Below are 23,541 nucleotides of genomic sequence, written 5' to 3' on the forward strand. Positions count from 1 at the left end.
ATTGGTTTTTTTTTATTCACTACCAATGTTATTTTATATTTTTATATTAGTTATATATATATATATATATATATATATATATATATATATAAATTTGCTACAAATGCGTTATTGGTCAGTTTTGTTCTTCCATGTTAATTTTGTTTATTATTTTATTTTATTACAATTCACTTTGAACGCCATTTAATTGTCTTAAACTGATCAGTATGTGTCTTCTGTTTTATTTTATTATTTAATTTTTATATATTTCTATATATAAATTTGTATATAAATCTGCTACAAATGTGTTATTTGTCAGTATTGTTTTTTTTTTTATTAAAATTTATTTTATTTTATTAAAATTCACTATGAATTTTATTGATCAGTATTGTTCTTCCCTGTTTTATTATTTAATATTGAGTACTTAATTAATATATATCATTAGATTTTTTATATTATTAATTTATTTCATATTAAAAAATTGTAACAGTTGTAACTTTATAGTTTTAAATGTTATTTTTGGGCTTTTCACAGGAGAGGACAGGAAGTATGAGGAGAAGAAGGGAAGCTGAAACCAGGGCCTTGTGCGCAAACCACTATAGGCCACATCTCATGGCCTCTTGTCATGCCTCTACACTGAAATCCTTTGCAGATGAACCTAAATGAAAGGTCTGTAGTTGTTTGTTCCTCAGCTGGAGAAAATATAGTCTAGCCTCACTTTCGATCAGAGGTATCCTCCACCTCTGAAGTCCTCTTGTGACTAAACATACAACCAAATCAACTCAAATGTTCACAGCTATGTACATGAAACAGACATATCTGGGGTTTCCATTTCGAAGTGGGTTAAATGTGATCGCGGCAGGCTGAACTCACGTCCCATCGCAAGTCTCCTTAGCATTGTGCTCACTGGTGTGAAAACACACCCCAACAAGGCTGTTTCTGACCAGCTTTTATACATGAATGGGTTGTGTGTACTTTAGTTAACTTTTACCTTATGTATTTGAGTAAGAAACTTTTAGTAAAAAACTTGTTTTTTAATAAATGTGACCCTGGACCACAAAACCAGTCATAATTATGGTCAGTTTTTTTTAAATTGAGATTTATACATACACAAATAAGCTTTCCATTGATGTATAGTTTGTTAAGATAGGACAGTATTTGGTGGAGATACAACTATTTGAAAATCTAGAATCTGTAACTAAAAAAATCGAAATACTGAGAAAATCGCCTTTAAAGTTGTCCAAATAAAGTTCTTAGCAATGCGTATTACTAATCAAAAATTATGTTTTAATATATTTACAGTAGGAAATGTATAAAATATCTATATGGAACCTGATCTTTACTTAATATCCTAATGATTTTTTGTGGTCCAGTGTCACAAATATTCTAGGTTTTTAAACTATTAATATATTTTGCGTCTTTTTACAGGGAAAAACAGTTCATAGATACTTAATTCCAACAACTCCCACACCATATTTTATCATGAATTACCTACAGCTAAACGTAATGGTACATTTTTTGCTAACGTTAACAGTGCCATCTCATAAATTCAACGGTCGTTTAAACCGTCAACTTGAAGTTTAGCTCTTCGTTTCTTTTTGTTGTCTTTAGCTTCAACAAATTGGCAATGCTAACTTCCACTCAGATCTTAGCCTACTAATTACATCAATAGGAAAACTTAGATGATTGTCATTTCAGTTTATTTATATATTGCAGTCATACGCAAATTATACACATTTTACATGTCTACTGTATCATTTTGTCTTTTTTCAGATGTTTTTGTTGACCTGCCTAAAGTTAGTTGTATTTTCTGTACGTGATGAACAGGCCAATCGCAGTCACGCGTACCTGACCGTGCTCCTGTAAGGATTCTTCCCTACATTTCCTTCCCTGCTGGGTCTCCCGAGGGGGCAAAATCACATATTTTACCCTGCAATCATTCCTTACACTTACTGGTAAGATAAATCTATTGTTTTTTTTTTATGCTTTTGATTTTTTCTTTAGAGTAAACAGTTGCTTGAGTTCTTTTTGTTCGCTAGCCTGCTTTTCACATTACATGCGTTGAGGTGTTTTGAACGTAATATGTTCTAAAACGTTTCTTGAATCCGTGCCGATAGCCAGTGTTGCCAAGTCCGCGGTTTCCCCGCGGAATCGGGCTACTTTTACACGTGTCCACACCGGACTCGAGCGGCGGGACGTGACAAAATACATATAGAACCCATTATAATCAGCTGTCCACGCTGGAAGCGGCGCGATGTGAAAAAGCCTCGGTCATTTTTTTATATTCAAAAAGATCCACCAATTACTATACCTGTTTTTTGACTGGTTTTTCCAATTTAGTGTGACACTTTGGGACGTTTATAAAGTGGAAAGTTGAACGTTCGTGTTAGTGATACATCTTCTTTACAAAACACAAGCTTTGAACTTATTTCAGATATCTTTTTCTTTCTTTTTGTAATTGCTTGTTTTTCGTAGCAATATCTGGCAACATTGTACATTCATAAAAAAGTTTATAGACAATCTGTAACTTAATTGCTGACAGGAAGATACCACAATCGGTAAGACAAACGCAGTGATCATCGTTAATATCTGAAAGAAATGTATAACACTATCAAAAACAATATCATAAAACAAATCTGTTTGTTACAGAATGAAATAGGCTACTATGCCAAATAATGTTAACGTTACTGGCCAGCAGGAAGACGTCTCATGCTCTTTAGTTAACTTTAAGTCATCAAAAAACATTAATTAAGCAGTGTTTCTCAACTGGTGGGTCGCAAAAACGTTTTGAGTGGGTCGCGGAGTGTGCAGTCAAAGAAACAATAAACGTAGCCTAAGTTAATTCTGTTTTTTTTTTTTCTGACGCTAGACTATTATTTTGAAAGACGTGCGTCAAAGTGGTTGACTCTTCTATCAGTACCTGAGAAAAACGCTTTTTCCTCATTCAGTATCTACGGTCAAATGAGATGTTGTCAAGTTTTATGTCAGTGTCATTATTCTAACGTTATTTTTATAACTTGTTATAAACTAAAAATTCCCTCAGCTAAAGAAAAAACGAACTTTCCAATCCTGTCAATCATATTGTGCTCTTTGCGCACAAATTTACCATGGTAACAGACCTTATTAGTGCATTTGTGGGTGTTATTATAGCACAATTCTTAACACCTTACTTCGGACCTCACTAATTTTCAAACCCTGGTTACGGCCTTGAGTACTGCCACAAAGTTTAAATGATTTGCAGCTGTTGCTTTGTCACGTTATCCACCTTATTTAACAACATGAAGTACTACAGCGTTTTCTATGAATGTGCAAGACTTCCGGTTCATTAGCCGTTGTGGAGAAATAGCGAGAAGAATAACAAAGTGCAGTAAACGGTAACATTGTTTGAACTACAATCTACTGTGTTCATAATTAAGATAAAATAAAATAATATGGTAAGACACACCAGTTTGCAATATCAAGTGGCAAAATGAGCTGTTTGTACAGATAAAAATAGCTGGCAGAGGATGAGGTTGAAAGCCAGACACATTAAATTTCCGGAAAAAAATAAGGTTGATATACTTCGGGCTGTCTTTTAGTCTGTGGGTTTAAGCGAAATCCCCCGTTCCCCGGGACACGATTTCAAACTAAGTGAGACCTACACAACATGACAAACCCCTGACAGTAAACCAACGCCTCATTCTATTTATGAAGTACTGACACAAAGTTCAAATGATTTGCAATGGTTGCTTTGTGCGTCCAGTGTAGATCACGCTGTTATCCACCTTATTTTCAACGAGGAATATGGCGTTTTTTGTGAATGTGCATGACTTCTGGTTCATTGGCCACTGTAAATAAATAGCGAGAAGAATAACAAAGTTCATTAAACTGTAAAATAGTTTGAACTGCAAACCTCTGTGTTCATAATTAACATAATAAATTAAAATAGTAAGACACCAGTTTGCAAAATCAAGCAGAAAAACAAGCAGTTTTGTGCAGCTAAAAATAGCTTGCAGCGGATTAGCCCGGAAGCCAGACACATTCAATTTACAGAAAAACAAGGCAGATACTTTTAGTCCACAAGTTAATGCGAAATCATGATTTCGACCAACTTGGGACGTCCTGAAAGCAGGTTTTGACCCCTGAAAACCTGATTTTAATAGCCTTTCCGACGGAATGCAACTGGGCTAGTTTTGGCCATGATTTGTCTACTTTTGAGTAGCAACTGCTGGTTTTGTTACGCAGACCTGGCAACCCTGCCTATAGCGTTCATACAGCTATGTACAGCAAGCAGTGAATGAGTTTTCTGACTATGGAACCCCACTTCTTTTGTTTTTCATTCCTTTATGAAACAATTTAACTTAAATAGTACAACATTAATAACATGCAGGTTATTTTAAAGAGAACAGGCTTATTGAAATATCACAAGAATCACATATATGAGAGTTTCAAGATTCTTCTGAATGGAAATGTAGTAGCCTATCATGAATGCAGACTTGGATCATTACGATAAATAAATATATTTTCTATTATGTCTTTGCCGATAAAGAAGCTGAAATGGCCATCTTTTACTATTATTCATTTTTATGTTTAAGAACATTCTGCTAAAGATTAAACATTTAAATTTAGCAAATGAATGGATAATTGATAAGAAAAGGATGTATGAGATTGCATGGATGAACTGTGGATTTTATCATAAAATGGGGAACAAAATACAAGTTGTTTATGTTTAAAACATGCCCTTCAGTGAAAAGCACGTAGTGAATATTCAGAGAATTATAAAATGAAATTAATTTTATTATAGAAATTGTTCTGCGAGACTTCTAGGGAAGACAAATACTTACATTTTGACATAAACAAAACTGAATTATACCGAAGACACAATCTACCGTTTTAAACTACCAAACATATTCCTCCTCCGGTTCAGCAGTCACCATGTTCAACAAATAGCTTACTTTTGTCCGCAAGCTTTGGAAAACAAACTCTGGATTGGCTTCCTTTGAACTCTGTCGCTATTTTTGTCTTGACATGATACAGAGATTGTTTGTTTCTACAGGTCCACGTTTGAAACAGAAATGGGCAGTTCTTGATATCAGCTGATGATGAAAAAAGAACGATGAATAAGCCTGCACAAATGATCTTCCTCTTGCCGATGCAAGACCAACTTGGTTTGACAGTCCATCCAAGGTTGTTAATTTTTTTTTTCCTTTTTTTTGTCATAACATACAATTGGCCATTACATGTACAAATACATCAAAATGACTTAGGTTGGAAACTGAAAAACAGAGATTTTTTTTTCCATTTTACGATATAATACCGGGCACTTTACAGAAGTCTGTCCTCTTTTATTCTTCAAGTCTTTGTGTCCAAAGAATGATAGAGAAGTGGCACTATCCCAGTACAAAAAGGTCCTTTAGAGTCTCCTCTTTTCCTTCCATAGTAAAATACTGCTGAACAGCCCTGCCTTGAAGCCGAAAGACGTCAGGAGGTGAAGGAGCTCCTCTCTCTTTTCCTCTCCTCGGTTTTCTTTTTCTTTTTTGTTCTCGTGTGTCTTGATCTCACTGTAGTCTGGGCCAGTACTGCGACATGTCTGGTTCACTGCCTGGCACTTGGACTGGTACAGACACTCCAGGCGAGATTAGACCTGTAGCGTGAGAAAAATGCGGAAATATTTAGGCTTGTCGTATTATGAAATGTTAAAAGCATTTCTCAAAAAAAAAAAAACATGTATACAGTATGCATGTTTTATATATAACAAATCAAAATATGAAATAGAGATTTTAAATAAAATAAATTAAATGTTAAAAATATTTATTAAAATTGTATAAATAAGAAAGACTTAAGCTTCAAAAAAAGGCATACAAATTTTTATTTAATATTTTATTTAAATAAATTTAATAAAATATATATTTTTTAGTTTTTTTATTATTATTTTATTTTTGATTTAGTAGACGAATAAACGCTTACCCGTTGAGGTTGTGCCTGAGGTGGCCATTGATTGGCTGTTCATATGTGCCTGCATGTGTGGGGGTGTGTATGTGTCATAGCTCCGCCCATTCACCGAAGGACTAGTGGGCAACATGCAGGAGTAGGATGAGGTCTGGCTGGGCTGTGGAAAGGGTAAAAAAAAGAGGGCAGACCTGTCAGCAACGCTCACTTCTGATAGAAACAGCCTTACAGTTCTGTATGCTCTAGTTGCATAAGTTTTTACAGCGCTCGGAAATATCAAATTACTAATCCTTTGCAACACTAATGCAAGCACAACATAGAACAATATAGTACAGTGTGAGGCACTAAACTGACAAGCATAGACATAAACATAGACATACTTGCATAGGAAGGTTGTTTGCCATGGTGAAGCTTGGCATTGGTGGCAGGGCGCTGTATGTGTTCGTAAGGGCTGTGTCTGATCTTCCCAACATGGAGCCTGATGTGAAGGATACTGTGTAAAAAAGAAAAAAAAAAAAAAAAATGTCTAGAAAAAGTCTACATATACTTATTTATTCAGTAGTGTCTCGTGAACCAACATTGTAGAGGTTTTACCTGGCGTTGTGGGCTGGGGGATTGGCTGATAAACGGTAGTGCTGAAGCTGCTACTGATGGGTATGTGACTCGAAGAGTTCGTGGCTTGTCGTCTTTGATTTCTTAACTTTTCCTCCCGCCTCCATTTTGCTCTTCTGTTTGAGAACCACACCTGGAGGGACGTACTTTAGTTAGTTATCATGACATTTTAAAACAGTGTAAAACAATCAGTATCTAGCAGGATGGGGAAAGATAAAGTGGGATGCGTTCGTATTTTATTTTTTCCCTTTTAGATCTTTAGCTATTTGAAAACCCATGAAATCACTTTATGGTTTTTGTTCCCATGTTGACGTATTTCCTAGTTAATTTTTTATTTTATTTTTTAAATAGCAGGTAGACGGAACATTTGATTGGACAAATAAAATCTGTGTAGTGCAAAATGAGTCATAAATATTTTATTCTATATAATTTGTTTAAACGCATATCTCCTAAAAACGTGTTTGTTTTCTTGAAATCTGCTTTTCACTAAGCTGCCTTGCAGTTTTCTTTTTGCTACTTGATGGCAGTTTTCTTTCCCGTGTTGACGTATTTCCTAGTTTTTATTGAAGTATTTATTTTTTATATTTATTTATTTTTTGTTTTATAAATTGTAGGTGGTTTTAGTGGGCAGGATGTTCTTATATAAAGAATACTGGATTGGACAAAAATCTTTGTAGTGCAATTAATATCAAATATATATTTTATTTAAATGCATATCTCCTAAAAATGAGCTTTTTCAATGTAAACTAGCAAAGTATAAAACTGCTTTTCACTGCATTGCACTGTGTTGACGTATTTCCTAATTTATTTATTTATTTATTTATTTTTATTTATTTATTCATTTATTTATTTTATTTTACATAAATAGTAGGTGATTTTAGTGGCCAGGAGATTCTTATAAATTAGTTTGGACAAAAATCTTTGTAGTGCAATAAATATCATCATACAATTTTTTTTTTTTTATATGTTTTATTTAAATGCATATCTCCTAAAAGTGAATTTTGTCAACAAAAACTAGCAAAGTATAAAACTTCCTTATAAAACGGCTTTTCACTAGGCTGCCTTACACTTTTCTTTCCCTTTTTTTTTTTTTTTTGCTAATTAATGGCAGTTTTCTTTTCCATGTTGATGTATTTCCAAGTTCTTTCTTTATTTATTTACTTTTATATAAATAGTAGGTGGTAATAGTCAGGAGATTCTTATAGAGAACATTTGCAATTTGCATCTGCTTTTTACTACGCTGCCTTGCACTTTTTTTTTTGCTACCTTGACAGTTTTCTTTCCCATGTTAACAAGTTTGTTTATGTATATATTTATGTATTTCATTTTATTTTATTTTTTATTTATAAATAGTAGGTGGTTTTAGTAACATTTATTTGGACAAAAATTAATTTTGTCAATGTAAACTAGCAAAATATAAAACTTTTTATTTTTATTTTATTTATTTATTTTTTTTGGCTACTTGATGGCAGTTTCCATTCCCGTGTTGAGGTATTTCCAAGTTAGTTTGTTAATTTGTTCATTCTTTCTATATTTCTTTATTTCAGTTTATTTTTATATAAATAGTAAGTGGTTTTAGTGGCCAGGACATTATTACACAGAACATTTGATTGGACAAATATCTTTGTAGTGCAATAAATATCAATATCAATTTATATATTGTCTTTAAATGCATATCTCCTGGAAATAAATATTGTAAGTGTAAACTAGAAAACTTTTTTTAAGCTGCTTTTCAAAAATGCAGGAAAAAAAGTTTGCTCACCTGTATTCTTGCTTCCGGTAAATCTATTTTCGCAGCTAGTCTCTCTCGTGCGAAAACGTCAGGATAGTGCGTTCTCTCGAACTCTGGTGAAAACATTAAAAAACGTCATGTCATGAGTCATTTTCTGTGCAGTTCCATCATGCAGAGTAATTTAGCAATCCATTAAAATCTATCCTAAAAAAGTTTTCAACGCAGTTTCTTTATTAAAATTAAGTGTGCTTATACTGTTAAGTTGTAGCTAGTTTACAGATGCTTTCATAGTAGCTCTTATCTTCATGTTTACCTTTTTCAAGTGCTTCTATTTGTTCTTGTGTGAAAGATGTGCGGTTTCTTTGCAGTTTTCGTTTCAGCTGAAGCCTCATTTGGGTCTCATCCGAATCCTCTCCATTGGAGCTTATTGAGTTTGTGTTCTCACCGCCTCCGTCTGATTGTTGGCAGCCATCTGGAAAGGAAAGGAATTATGAAATGTAAGTTTGTTCTGTTTATTCACACTTCTCATTCTCTGTTTGGACTCTAGGCTTTAATTAAAACATATTATGGTTTGCCTGTCAAATTTAGATAGGGAGAATTTGTTCAAAACTTAGCCGAGCATTTCGTAGGCTACTGTATCGCCCTCTGTGATGTTGTGGGAAAACATTTCGAGCACGCTCACTTAGATCTTTCAGCATCGAGTCACAAAGGCTGACGAGCTTGAGGGCTATACAGAAATGCGCTAAAATGTCCCAGAAAGCTTTTCAGATCCTCTGAAATGTTTTTAAAAACCAAACACCCCCCCCCCCCCCCTTTTCATTCCCGAGTTCTTCAATTAAGCTACGGCCACCATATGGGCGTTTGCAGAGCTATTGAGGTGACCACCAATACTTGAATAGGAGAGGGATGCTTTCACAGCCACACAATGCGGGAGAGTAAGGGTAACTCTTAAATACTCGCTGGGAGGACGGATGGCAAACTTTCGTGGGTTGAATTTTGAGGACACAATTGGACCGGCCGACAAAAGGATTCTCTCAAGCAGTCATTGTAGCACAAGGATTCCAGTCAACAGACTTTTCAGCTCGGCGTGTTAACCTTTATGCTCTACTGTCATTAATCACTGTCCCTAGGGCCGGCCCGTTCAACCTCGCTTAGGATTTATACTTCTTATAGGCACTGGAAGAAAAACAGCCAGGCCACCGTGAATGAGACATCTAAATACGAAGGCTCTTGTTTGTCACAGACAAGGGGATGGGAGTGCCAACTGTGAGTCGATAAGCTTTAACCTGCTGCGTTGTTGGACACCAGTGCCTCATTAACCCATCTCACCAGATACATTTGAGACTAAAATGTATTTTGGACTTTGAAAAGTCTAAAGAAACTTGTAGATATTTTGCAGAGAGTCGTAAGATATTAATAAAACCCCAAACGTTTGGATTTTTACATGGGTGGTGGTGTAAATAGTCACATGGGCACCAAGTTAGACCTTTAAAAGAGGATTTCTGTGTCCTATACAAGGAAGTCAAGTATAACCTGCCATAGTTTGGATTATTTAATATTTAATGGGTCTATTATGAATGTATTGAACAATGCTGACAGGACCTGTAAACACAGAGCGTGTTTTTTTTTAAAGGTATCTGATTAGCATACATTTAATTATTTTATTAGTTATCATTCCATTTTCCCTACAACTAACTCAGAAAAAAAGATTTTTTTTTTTTAATTAAATTTGTTTTGCCTCCGTAGTTTCCCATTGGTTACAGCTGATCCACTGATTTAGTCCAATAAAAAAGAAAATTATAAATTAAATTATTTTATCAGTTATCATTTTACTTACAGCTACCTTAGGAAAAATTGAATCATTCAAAAAAAATACTCCAAAGTTCCAGAATGCATCTATTTATTTATTTGGTTATTTTTGAAAAACAGTTTGTTTCATTGGGCCATTCATGGAGTAAAAATACAATGTGGGGTTAAATTATTTAACCACTGTGTTACGAAATTTAGGCCAGATTTCTTGTACTTTTGGAGGTATATGATTTGCCTAATCTGTACGTTATTTTAGATATATGTGACCCTGGATCACAAAACCAATCATATGGGTCAGTTTTTTAAAATTGAGATTTATACATACATTCCATTGATGTATGGTTTGTTAGGAAAGGACAATATTTGGCTGAGATGCAACTATTTTAAAATCTTGAATCTGAGGGTGCAAATAAAATCTAAATACTGAGAAAATCGCATTTAAAGTTGTCCAAATGAAGTTCTAAGCAATGCATATTACCAAGCAAAAATTAAGGTTGGATATATTTACGATAGGAAATTTACAAAATGTCTTTATGGAACATGATCTTTACTTAATATCTGAATGATTTTTGGCGTAAAAGAAAAATAGATCATTTTGAACCATACAATGTATTGTTGGCTATTGCTACAAATATACCCCTGCTACTTTGTGAGTGGGTTATTGTCCAGGGTCACATATTTTCTGGAGGTGCTGAGCTGCGAGTAAAAATAATTAAATTAGAACCTAAAATGAAGCTCATAAGATGCACATATAAGCATTGGAAAATGTGTCAAAAATGTATTTTTCCATACTTTGTTGATATGATCTATTAGACATTGTTACTCTTCTACTGACAGGCATGTAGCGTAATAAATAATAGTCTACTAGCTTTCCTTTTCTTCTCCAAGTTACTTATTTTTCAAAGACGGTGCATTTCTATGTTCTACGAAAGTTTTAAAAGCTCTTTGTGTTTAGTATCCACACTTTTCAAGAGCTAATCCGAATGTGTGGCCTGTTCTCAAAAGCCTGACCAACTGTCGCCAGATTTCGAATTTGTTTTCTCTAAAAGAAAGGCGCTGGGAAATAAAATCATTCCTCATTGGGGCGTTGTCGTAACCGGTGAGGCGGAAGGCGAGCAAAAAGGTGGCAAAACAACCGCGGCATCTTTCAGCTGTGGAGGCCTTGGTCAAAACATGCGAGGACCCTTGGAAAAGCGAAAGTGTCCAAATCCTTTAGATGGCTTTAGCACCCTGAGCCTATGGCGGATGGGAGGGGCTGCTATGAGTCCTCTGAATGCGATAGAGTTGTCTCTTTTAGCGTCCTGTCAGCCCAGATGAATCCGCTGTTTTATTCAGTGTTGCGTGACATTCATCAGATTGCGACCATATTTGTCTCGCTCAGAAACCTCACCCTGACTAATAGCCTACTTTGGGAGTGGACTTCGAAATGATAGAAACAGGTTAGCTAGCAACTAACAAAAAGCATTATGTTTGTAGACTCGCATAAAAATCGCCTGTCGGATTGATTGTTGTTGCGTATTTTGTTTGGTTTTATACTATTTGTCGTAACAAATTAGATGCTTTAGGCTAGAGTGCTGGCAATTAATCCACAGAATAAAACAAATAAGCATTTTTTTTTTTTAAAGTTTTCGTCTCAAACATAGTGCGTGTGAGGCAACATGTCAATAAACTATTAAATATGTAGGTTATGTAATACGTCAAATTAATCCATATGCGTCCTGCACTGTATTTTAAGTAATTATGTCTAAATTTATTCATGAAAACAAGTTAAATATTATTTAACGTAATTTGCTCATGTGAGTTATGTTTTGATTTTTTTTCTTCACAAGAGGTAGCCTAGTTGCTGAAAAGCAGTCAATGATTTGACAGGCCGATATTACACAGACATTAATTCTCTGTTTGTCATATCTTTTTATATGTCTGTCTTTCGTTGTGTAGCGCCTATAACAGTGACAAGTCTAATTGGCAGACGTTGCCATATCATGTCCAGGGTGTCTCCGGTGGAACATTTCCACAGCTGTCTCCTCAAACTAAACGCGTATTTATGTCGCCTTAATGGGAAACAAAACGTTCTCTAATGAGCTATTACATAGCGACAGAACTGTTCCCATAACACATTTTTCTGTGTGACAGAAACATATTTTGCGCGGGGAATCCACACACTGTTCATTGTTTATTTTGATGTCGCGTTCTTTAAGAACTGTGCAGGTGGATTGCAACTCGCGTTATTATTAGTAGCTAATTTTAAAGTCATTAATATAGTTATTATATAGTTATGGCATATAATGTATTTAATAATTCAAACGGCATTACATTCAAGTACATTAAGTATCGTGTAACATGCATGTAATCCCGTTTAATAATATTTAGAAGCATATGGAATAAAAACCGGAACTTTTATTATTAATATTAAATGAATTGTTTCATCTCTGTAAATAGTGATTAATTATAAGTTTTTTACCAAGTTGCAAAATAACCAAATTTAAACCAAATTCCAAAACCCCTTTTGACACAACCTTCGTCTATGGAAAGTAAAATAGCCATACCTTGATTGGGCTGTCCTGGCACTGAGGTTCCGGGGTACCAGCCCGGCCGGGTCCCCCACGTGCCGGTCTGACCGTTCAGCATCCTCAGCTTTTCATACATGCCATCTGCGCCCATCTGTTGCTTTTCGCTAGCCAGGTTGCGCAGTACTCTGTTTATCGATGACACCTGAAAGACGAACCCAAAGATGCGGCACATTAATTAAAGAGCGCATCCGCGATGTGGCATGTTGGCTTTTGGAACATTTGGCCCCATTTCTGCACAGGCCTACATGCCAGAGCATTACATCGCATTGCATTGTCCTCTGGTGAAGAGGAGATTACGGCAGCGGCCGGGGAAGACCGATGTTGGAGAACGTTCACGTTCAAGGTCATTAGTGCATGCTTTTTAAACAGTGCATCAAACTATCACGCATAACTTACACTTGGTATATTGTCGTTTGTGCAGACCCCCTCTGATAGCAGCCTGTCTCGGATTTCCCACGCGAAGATTGACGGACACTCCCTCTTGTACTGGGCAATTTTGCCGACTACCTCGGGAGTCGCTACTCGTGGTTTGCTTCCTCCGATCGCCCTGGGTCTGATGGAGCCCGTTTCATAGTATCTACCCAAGATTTTGCTCACGCAGCCGTTGGACACCTAGATGGAAAACAAAAGAAACAATTCACATACATTATTTAAGACTAGTGTGAAATGTTAAGTGTATGCTGCAAGCAATGATAAGCTTACGTTTTCATTGTCCAGCACTTGGACTTTTGCATCAGCATGGGTCTATAACACAAGAAATACCTTTAACACGAAAAATACGTCTTCAGTGGTACGAGAAAGTATGCACTTTTTAAAATGCATGTCGGTCGCCAATTTTTAAAAATTGCCAAATGGGGGGAAAAATGAGAAGTGCTTCGATCCATTCCACAAGACCGCTGTTTAAGCATTCCAAAATGAATTTGAAATGAATCCTTGTTCGCTGGCATTATGCAAGGACTGTTTTAATATTATATAAAAAATACTGTACAGCTGAAACAAAATGTAAGTATGAAAGCACAAAAATTACTGTAAAAATATTTGAATGTTTGGTGAAAAGTTCACATGAACGGAAAACATGCATTCTCATCACCTGCAGAATCCGGGATATGTCACACGGCCGCGCACCACTGTGAGCGAGTTCAACTATTTTCTGTCTTGTGGAGTCGGGCAGCGGTCTGCCGTTGACGAACACACCGCCGAGCTGGTTCACTCCACTGTGACCTAAAAAAGAAGGTAAGATCCCGTTGTAAATCCCCAGCAGACTCTATTTAAACAATCCAATCACAGCTGTTTGTAATAGAAGCTTTCAGGTCGCGATTGTCTAAAATGAGTCAAGCATTACAAGAGCATTGTCAACAAATCTCAATATTCAGAGTAAATCGCTTTTAAATCAGCATAGCCGGTCATTATTGCTGTTGTTCAGCAGTCATATGTTTTCGGCTGTTCTCCAGATGTGCTGGTAATATCATAATCTCCTAATGCACAATTGTAATATAATTACACATGCAGAACATTGATTAAGCGTCAGCGCTCTGGTATGATCTGGAGCAAAACATCTTCAACCCACTGAGCCGAGATTTGCGCATCTTTGCAAAGCCTTAAACGGATCAGATGGCGTAATGCTATTTTGTGGCATTATATTAAAACTTCTTAAACGCTGCCATGATTTAAACCATAGCCTCACTTTAAGTAAAACAACTTTTTTTTTAAAAAGCAAAGAAAATAAAGCATCAACCAAGGCACAGCATTTACTGGAAAAGCCTCTAAAAAGCAGACCAAAGGCACCAAACCTGAAGCCAAAACGGAAAAGCAGCCTTCCCGGTTTGCTTTACTTCTCAGCTCCCTTCCCTCCGAAGCCTCGCGTTAAATTGAGTCCAAGAGCACAAGCTCCTTTGCAATAAATAAGCTCCAAATATAGAAGAGGGGGAAAATATGATGAGCCTGCCTGACATTTGTCTTTAAAATAAAGCTAGCTGCACGTCAAGTTTGAGCTTAATTTCTGGAAATAGGCGGAAGTCGCCCTGGATCATGCATGGAAGGCTAATTGAAAAGATCAGTTGGAGCACTTGTGGCAGGCATGTCACTTTATGACATCGCTCTGCTTTTGAAAATCGCATCGTCACGACAAATAGTAGCATGATAAAACGACCCTTTCTGTCTGCATTTGGATATCACTCAGACTAAATTGGACTCTACTCATTTCCCCTTTAAGGGAAGCTTAATTTTAAGGTAGCCAGGGGCTGTGCGCGTGGACGTTCACGGGGGCGCGCATCGCCCTTAATATATTAAAAGTGACATTTCTTTTTTTCCCAAGTGACAAACCTCCGTTGCCTATATTTACGCACTGGGGGTCTGCGGGATGCTGTTTTGTTCTGTAGGTTTATGCATAATATATCTGCAGAGCGAAATATAAATTTTGAATGTTTTACTTCTTAATAATATATATTTCTAGCACACTTAAAGGCGGAAACAAAATCCATATCTCCTTTACGAGTCGAAATTAGTCAATCCGCCGCCCCGTAATAAACACATTTAGATTTATTAGCTTTGAAGTCAAATGCCGTATGGCTTTAAAATGCACCCACTCGATTTGAGCTCGCCAACACGCAGATTAGGATATAAAATCAAACTTTCGCTTGAAAGGTTAAGTCTTAATCGTTCTATAATTCCCCACGGTGAATGGTGTCGGTCTCGCCCAGTGGCAATCATTGCGTGCGCGGTACTCTGTTTCTAATCAATTAATAAGAAGACATATGGTGTCAATTTGGACGCTCCTCTCTATATACACCCAAGAGTTATTAGCACAAAGCTTGGATTGCCGCCTGTGACCTTTAAACAAACCAAAGGCCTAACCCGAATGATATCTTTTTAGTAATACACGCGGGACATCACTTGTATACAATAACACCTTGTCCCCACGACTTTTTCACCGCGTAATATTTTAGAAATAACGTTGTTAAAAATGTGGGAATATCCATTTTTTTATTTATCGCTCATATGTATAATGTGCTCCACTTCAACTGACCCAGATTTAAGTGCTCCGTTAATGGACGTCAAAAATTTGTGACTAAAACAGTACACCAGTCGTTAGTATGAGGACAGAGCAAATAACCGACACTTACAACAATACAAGCAATAGAAATGAGAGGATGACATTCAACACACCTTCGTTACAGATGTCATACACCTCTTGTCCAGCATTAAGAGAGAAAATATGTCTCATTTATTGTAATCATAACTTGCGCAGTACTTTCCACAAATGCCTAAGTATATGTTGTGCCTTCACACATCTCAAAGACACAGATACATCCGCGCATGTAATTTATTCATGCTCTACAACACTCAATGTTGCATCAAAGCTCAGTCTATTATTTCACTCTCGCGGTGTTTCATAAACATGATAGACGTTCCATCAGAATCATGCAATGTCAATTTCGTCTCTGCTAATGGACTAGGTGGATTGGCCGCCGATGCTAACATTAATTCAGCAATTATTTAAAAGCAAGTCAAGCAGAAACATCCTCTCTCTCTCTCTCTAACACACACAGGCACACACAATTATGCAAAGAGCATATGGGTTAGACACTCTAACTAGGTTGTGCAGCTATGCAGGCTTCCATGTGATTTTTTAAAGGAATTTCTTACTTTTGCTCTCTCAAATGTAGCCTGTATTTTAAACAAAATGTAAAAATGTTATAGTCAGGCTTAAGCAATAACTTTTAGCTGCAGGGTTTAGCTACTTTGAGGGAGCTGCATGAATGACAGGCAAAAATGTTGGCAGCATGCACACGCCCAACACCCCTGACATACAGTGTAAACTGCCTTCACTAATATACCAAAACAAATGCTTTGCTGGCTAGACGCCCCTCGCGTTTTTCTCTCATTTTTTTCCCTCGCACACCTTTCTTTTTTTAATAACAAAAACGCATTTCAGATTAAAAGAAAGAGAAAAGATCACCACTTACTGTTTTGCATCATGGACGCGACGCCAGACTCCCACGTGGCCCGGTTATAGTATTCTAATAGTCATGAAAAACCAATAATAATGGTCAGTTTCACATTTTTAAAACAAGTGTATTGCAGTGCATTGTGTAAGTCTTGTGTACAAAAAGTTACGGACAATAATTGTGTGAGCTGAAGCCTCACAATTTTTGCATTCATGCTGCAAAAAGTGAGAACAAAAATACTGTCTCCACAAATACACTTATGTCCAGGATTTAAACTTGCCTGGAAACAGAGTTGACTGTCCGCTTAAAACAATTTATAGACTCTCATCTGCTTCACTCTATTAAAATATCCCTAGGACAAAGCAAAACAATTTATTAGTACACCTATCCGTAATTATTTCTTTAGCATTACAACTAAATCTAATATTAGCTTTTTAGGATGGTGTTTTTATGACTAATAATTTTTAGTTTTTTTTTAGTTTTTTTTTTTTTTAGTTTTTTTTTTAGTTTTTCGTTGGTTAAAATTGTTTATTCAAACTATTATTAAGCTATACAAATTATTTTCGACTTGTACCTCTGCTTTTCCCTAACCTTCGTGATTAGAAAACTTCAAATGTTGTGGGCAAGGCCTACTTTTTTCCCTCTCCTTCAAGATACTCTGTTCTGGTGACACACGCTGTCTACCTCGCCTGGCTGCGCTGGAAAAGTAAAGCCAGGAGGGGGTGAGGGGTCCCCGACAAAGCCCCGCTGAAATTAAACAATAGCTTTCTTTCTCCCTCTACACCAAAACCCAGAGAGTAAAACCCGGGCTCCCTAACTAGCTACACCGCTTCCAACTAAACGTACCAACAACTCTCAGAAAATACAAAGAGCTGAAGGGAGCGAGCCCCCCTTCTTCTTCTCCTCCTACACCCGGTCCAGCATATACCCCCCTTCGCCCGCAACAGCCAGTGCAGCTCTCACTATGACCCGGTGCCCGTTACCTCAATGCCTTTTTGTTTGTCTCGTTGCGCGAAATAGAAAAGTAATTTCTTGTTATAAGTATCTGGAGGTAATTGTGTTACTGGTATGTGTCGTTAAGGGCTGTAAAAAATGTACAACAGCGCAGTGGGGAGCTCAATTGGTAAAAGACAATTGCAATAAAGAACCCATTCAATACATTTACCGAAAAGGAGGCCACTGACGAAATACTCACTGCTTTGATTTTTTTTTCTTCTTTTTTCTTTTTAAGTAGATGGATTGTGTGCGCGGTTTACAGTGCACAGCAACAAATAAATACATTCACCAATCGCCAGCCAGCGTTGCACGTGTTTCACAAAATTACATTTATATTTAAAACACATATATTTTACTGAATTGCTTTTTGAAATTATTTCTAACTCTTTAAATATATTTATTATATTAAAATGCAATTTTCTCACATTTCGCTAGAAATTACAATTCAAAATAATTGCAAATAGACATTTTTAATGTCATGATTACATTTTATACGAAGTAAACAATTCAGTATTTCTTTCCCACGTGGGCTTTTTAAGGATCTTTTTAGTTAATGATCTGTTTTAATAGTGCTATCTGTAATTGACAGGGCCTAATCTGCATTTTGTTAGTTCTAATGTGCAACATGAAGGCTCTTAATTAAGCACACTTATTTTGGCCTTTAATATTCTGCGGAAATTAAATTCTTGTAAAGTTTAGAAAGTTGAAAACGATTGTGATTTATATCACAACAAATTTATAAAACGATGTAGCCTGTAATGTAGAAAAAACTGCCACCGCAAAATCAAAATAGAGACGTAGAATTTAATTTCACATCATAGCTGTCAATGTTTAATTTAAGCTTTTTAAAAATCATCGTATACACAGATTTAGATTAGATACAAAAGCAATATCGATAATATTTTTGTTTGTTTTTAATACAAGCTACACAACAAAATGGAGTAACCATAACTGTTAAGTTTTAAGTTTAAACATTAATGTAATTTCACAATTTTAATAGTTAGTCTGGGACAAAGCAGGCAGCGTTTCCCTGACTGAGAAGCAAAACACCAAGTTCACGGTGCGATTTGGTTGCTGGCGCCCGGCTGAATGTGATGGTGTGATTCAACCTGACACTCCACCTCATCGGGTCATTGCGTTCCCATTTTCAGGACTGATCGCGGTCTTGGCCTACTGTGACTTTTTGCTTTCCGCTGTCATAAATAAGAACTTTGCTTGGCACAAAACTCGACGTAGCTACAGCATAAAAAGGCAAAGAGCGTCGGTGAAAATCCTTGATAGAGTTTGACACCACGAGGCAGCTTTACTGTTTCGTGCTTTTCGTTGAAAGTTTTTGTTTTGGTAAACAGTTTTTTTCAAGGCCATAAATAGCTTTATATTTATTATTTACAAACGACTAGCTTTTATTTTAAATTTTTGTAAAGATGGCGTGTACATTTAGTAAGCTTAGTAAGTGGTGCATATGCGTGCAAGTTCCTCAAAAGATACAAAAATCTTAACTTACCTTTTTGAGGCATAGTTCCAACAGCCTTCGTATCCTCGCTGATACACTTCGTTTACAATAAGGAGAAGAGTCTGAAGTTCTAGAAAATCGTCCTCAAACAGTTTGTCTTTTATAGTTTCCAACTGATCTCGGGTGGAAAATTTAAATTCCCTGCGAAGGAAACAGAGATTGACAATAAAATGGGATGTCAAGACTGCGCTAGACTGAAAAATGTGCGCTCGTGGGAGTGAGTGAGAGAGAGGGGGAACGAGAGGGAGAGGGAGCGAGAGAGAGAGGGCGCGCACCTATGCTGATTGGTGATAGCACTCGTGTATTAATGTATGTGTTCCTGGTCTGTGCCTCGCCTCCTCTCCTCTTCAGTGGCCCATTAGCTGAGCCTGACCTCTGTCATCATCTCCCAGCAAAACACTTCCTTCTGCCCCGGTGACAGAGCGGGAAACGGGGCCGAGCAAAAAGCTAGTTTTCAACCCTACTTAATCTCTCCTCATAAGCATATGATTCTCTTCATAATTTGTCCATTGAAATGCCTTTGGGCGTTCACGTTATTGAACTCTGCGTGACTAGACACTTTGAAAAAAAGTACCAGGAAGTACCATGCTAAAGCTTTTTTTTTTTTTTTTTTTTGCCAATATTTTAATGAGAACTGCTATGGTAGTACTTAACTGTTGTCAAATATTAAACGAAACAATTTTTTGTATATAAGTAAGCTTTTTTAAATATTGACCTGCTTTATTACTAATGCTTCGTTATTATTGTGTCCGTTTACGCTACTCTTGTCAATTGAAACGAGCCCAAACTTTCTCCACGTGTCATTGTTGACTTGGTGTCTGAGAATGTCATCCGCCTTTACGGCGTGCGTTCAACGATCAGTAGGGAGACCCCATACTATTTACATTAATAGCGTGATTTGTTGTCGTTTTTCAGCGGGAGAAAAAGAAACTCTGTGTCGTGGGTTGCCAAGGGGGAAATGAAAATATCATTACGTCCATGGCCGGACACTTAAACTACATTTGTTGATTGCTTGGACATTAGCACACACCTCGGTAAACTCCAAAGCAACCCCTCCGCGCCTGTGTTCGAGGTTACATGCGCTGCACTCTCAGCTCGCCACTCGCAGCTTGGGGTGTTCCACCCGTTCACTGGAGTGGAATAGATTCCGGGTTGGGATACAAGAAATGGAGAGGGGAGGGGGTACGTATAGCATGGTGGGACAGCTTTAAAGAGAGACAAAATGTGTTGGGACGCACGGAGCATAAAATTAAGCTGTGGTTGCATACACTTGACTTCGTTTTGACATGTGAAAAGTGCTAAAAGTCGGAGCTCATCAATAAACTATCGCCAAAGTGAATGCTAGCTCTGACAACCATTGCATTCCCCACTATAGCACAATGAGGAAACAAACGACACTGCCAAAGAGTCTGCATCGCAATGAAAGGCCGCTTGAATGGGAGTCGGATAATGAGCTGGCGCGACCGTCATGCACTGTCATCTCGGGTCCTGCGGTGCGACCCCGCCACGCCGTTTGATATTTTCGAATAATTTCCCGCTACATCCCATTTAAAGTTTAGCTGGTTCCTGGGAGGTGAAAGTTCAGCTTGAAATGCAACATGTTGTGCTACTGTACCGACATTCAAATGCGTATTTTTAGTTATTGAGTGTGTGTTAAACGATTCCATCCTGTTTAAAATATTAGTAGCAAGCTAATTGATGGCTGTCCTTAAAATAGAGCAGTTTTGACCTTATTTTTAGCTCTGTTTTTTTTTTTTTTTTTCAAAGTTATTGTTTCGTTTTAGGTTCTTCAGAACCTAAAACTAATTGGAGAGTAAAAAGTTGTGTATATGGAAGATTCCATGGCATCACACCGTGGAACTATTTTCGTTCTAATTGAAACGTTTGCTATATTTTTTAAAAAGAAAGAAAGACTAAAACTCGCTAAATACACTTGCTCTATCGTTAAACCACATACAACCTATTTTTAAAAGGCTAGCCGACATCAAATATTTGACTAGCTCCAGACTTTTCACACGGATGGACTCTTGTAGTCCTCCCATCAATTAGCACAGTTCGGATTAGCAGTCAGTGGTGTTTGGTCATGAAAAAGACCCTAATCTTGTCGCTATTTCCCTCAGGCAAAATAGACGGTGCCTCGCCTCTCACTAAAAGTATTCAACAGGGAGAAAAATAATAATAATAAGGGGCGGGGAAATGAGTGAATGCAGCTGACGTCAGAGCGAACGAGCGAGCGAGCGAGAGAGATGTGTATAGAGAGAGCGAGAGAGACCGGCTCTTATTAAGGCAATGTTGGAAAAGTTTATCGTTATGGCCAGTGCAAGCCCCACATCCAGTCACCATGTTCTGGGGGGAGGGGGCCTGCCAAAGTTTTTTGGTGTGGTTGCCCACAGCGACATCGGCCATGCACCGCACTGGCAAAGGGCCCTTCTGTGTAGGGTAACTCTAGGCGCCATGATCCAAAAGAAGCAATTTACCCATTGCTCCATTTCATTAGGTAGGCTATAATAGACAGACTTTGTCTGATAATAGGCTGAAATTTTAATTTTAATTTTAATTGTTACTTCCGTTCTGCCTTTTGCTCGTTAGGCGAGTATAGGCTACAGGAGAAATGTTTTGCAGCCTTAAGGTTTTATTTTTATTTAGTTTTTAATTAGTTATTGAATGTGGATTTCTAAAAAGCTGCGTGAAGTGTAAGAATTCAATTATTTCGAAAACACAAAGTGTTTCAGTTTTGACATAATTTATGGACGATGTAATCTTAATTTAACGCAAGGTTTATGTATTGCAGGTCAAATTGAAATGTTAATCTTAAAATGAATTTCTAACGACTGTTTTGTTGAAAAGTGTAATTTGCATAGTAGCCATTGATTGTACTACTCAAAATATTTCTTCTACAAATCCTTAATTAATATATTCCTGTATAGAAAATATAAATTTGTGGCAAGCATCCATTGTTTTTATTTATTAATTTAATGTTAATTTTAGTAGTACTAAACATTTTTATTTTATGTAGACACTAATTTTATTCTGTAGTAAAGGTATAAACTAACTAAAATACGTTTATTTTGTTTATTTAGTAATATAAAGCAAAGCTTTACTGATGCGCGACGTCCTTGATTTTTAAAATAATGAAAACGCATTGCTATAAATAATAATGAAAACAAAGTTGTAACTTATTTAACTGATTAAACTGTGTTTAACTTCTTATCTGACAGATAACATTACTCATAATCATTCCTCGTGAGGATGTCCAGTTTACAAACGACTTTACAAGCCAATTAAATGAAATTACGTTACACATAAAGCAGTTGACTGGCATGATGTCAAAACGTCTATCAAGTGTTAAAGAATAATAAACTAGGCTAATTTAATGGAATATTTTCAGAGGGAAAAAAAGTTCTGCATGGCAGTCATATTTATGATAGGTAGCCTATTGCTCGATATTAACACCTAAATGATGTCAGCGCAACAATCTGATGCCATAACATGTTTTAAAGCACAGTTTAGAACCTTGTAAACTCACTTACCTCAATAAACGCTATAGCCCGTTCCGCTAGCGAATCACATATGAGTGATTTCGTTATGAGAGACACGTTTCCAAATGAGCCTCGAGACGAGAGTAAAGAGCGTCTAGAGAGAACCCCTCCGGATCCGTTTCACAAAACTAGTCCCAAAGTAAATAATATCCAGTCCAACAAGCCGAAAAAAGGGAACCACGGGAAAAGTTGTGAGAGATTGTAAACCCCTCTTTGTGTTGTTGATGAAAATACTACCCTATTTAACAGATGAAAGCACGTCCAACTTTGGACTCTCCCTCGTGTTTCTTACGACACACGCAAACCTTGCACGTTAACTGTGTTGTCTTGTTGAAAATACCTCTTACTTTAAACGTGGTTCGGAATAAAAAAAAAAGACGTCCTCGTCTCACCATCAACTTTCTCTTAATATTAACCTCAACCTGGCAGTGATTGGCTAGAGTGACGGCACACGTCACAATTGACGCCATTTATCATTCTCCAAACCGGGAAGTTGAAGATACTGCTGTCTGTTGTGTGCAGATTTGAGAACCTATACATACCAACTGTACATTTCAAAGTTTCTTTGAGGTTCATCTTATATAATGACTTTAGTCTGTTTAAATGTATCGATTAATCCATCCTGAGACGAACGTTTGAATTAGTGAGGTGTTATTGTGTAGCCTATGTTTCCTTTAACATAAAGGAACACTGTTTTTTAGTATTCAGTTGAAATTCAAAAACAGAAAATAAGCAATATTGAAGTTCATTTATGCTGTTTACAAACTGTCACCAGCGGACATGGTAACCTATATTTAAAAAGTGTCTCAAAACTCTCTAAATTCGTCATGTTAGATATAGTTCTATTATTTACGCCAAATGACAATAAAAATACTGATAACATCGCCTTTATCATGGGACCACTATTTTGATATTT

General features: G+C 36.8%; 1 protein-coding gene across 6 annotated transcripts; it reads right to left on the bottom strand.

The window, feature by feature from the left end:
• Nucleotides 1-4,734: 4,734 nt before the first annotated feature.
• pax6a (paired box 6a) lies at nucleotides 4,735-22,966 on the bottom strand. Of its 6 annotated transcripts, XM_073831467.1 has the most exons (15): nucleotides 22,617-22,966; nucleotides 19,078-19,227; nucleotides 16,858-16,929; nucleotides 16,596-16,649; nucleotides 15,796-15,819; nucleotides 13,721-13,851; nucleotides 13,333-13,374; nucleotides 13,027-13,242; nucleotides 12,607-12,772; nucleotides 8,565-8,723; nucleotides 8,282-8,364; nucleotides 6,502-6,652; nucleotides 6,288-6,400; nucleotides 5,926-6,067; nucleotides 4,735-5,602 (listed from the first exon to the last, which is right to left on the bottom strand). In XM_073831467.1, exons 4-15 carry the CDS (start codon nucleotides 16,606-16,608, stop codon nucleotides 5,517-5,519), a joined length of 1,326 nt encoding a protein of 441 aa, XP_073687568.1. In that variant the 5' UTR covers nucleotides 16,609-16,649; nucleotides 16,858-16,929; nucleotides 19,078-19,227; nucleotides 22,617-22,966; the 3' UTR covers nucleotides 4,735-5,516. The 6 variants fall into 6 exon arrangements, with proteins under 6 accessions (XP_073687568.1, XP_073687565.1, XP_073687570.1 ...); XM_073831464.1 differs by lacking the exon at nucleotides 16,858-16,929; XM_073831469.1 differs by lacking the exon at nucleotides 15,796-15,819 and having other exon boundaries at nucleotides 22,617-22,965.
• Nucleotides 22,967-23,541: the final 575 nt, after the last annotated feature.

The sequence above is a fragment of the Garra rufa genome, chromosome 25 (assembly GCF_049309525.1).
Source record: "Garra rufa chromosome 25, GarRuf1.0, whole genome shotgun sequence".
Taxonomy (NCBI): Eukaryota; Metazoa; Chordata; class Actinopteri; order Cypriniformes; family Cyprinidae; genus Garra; species Garra rufa.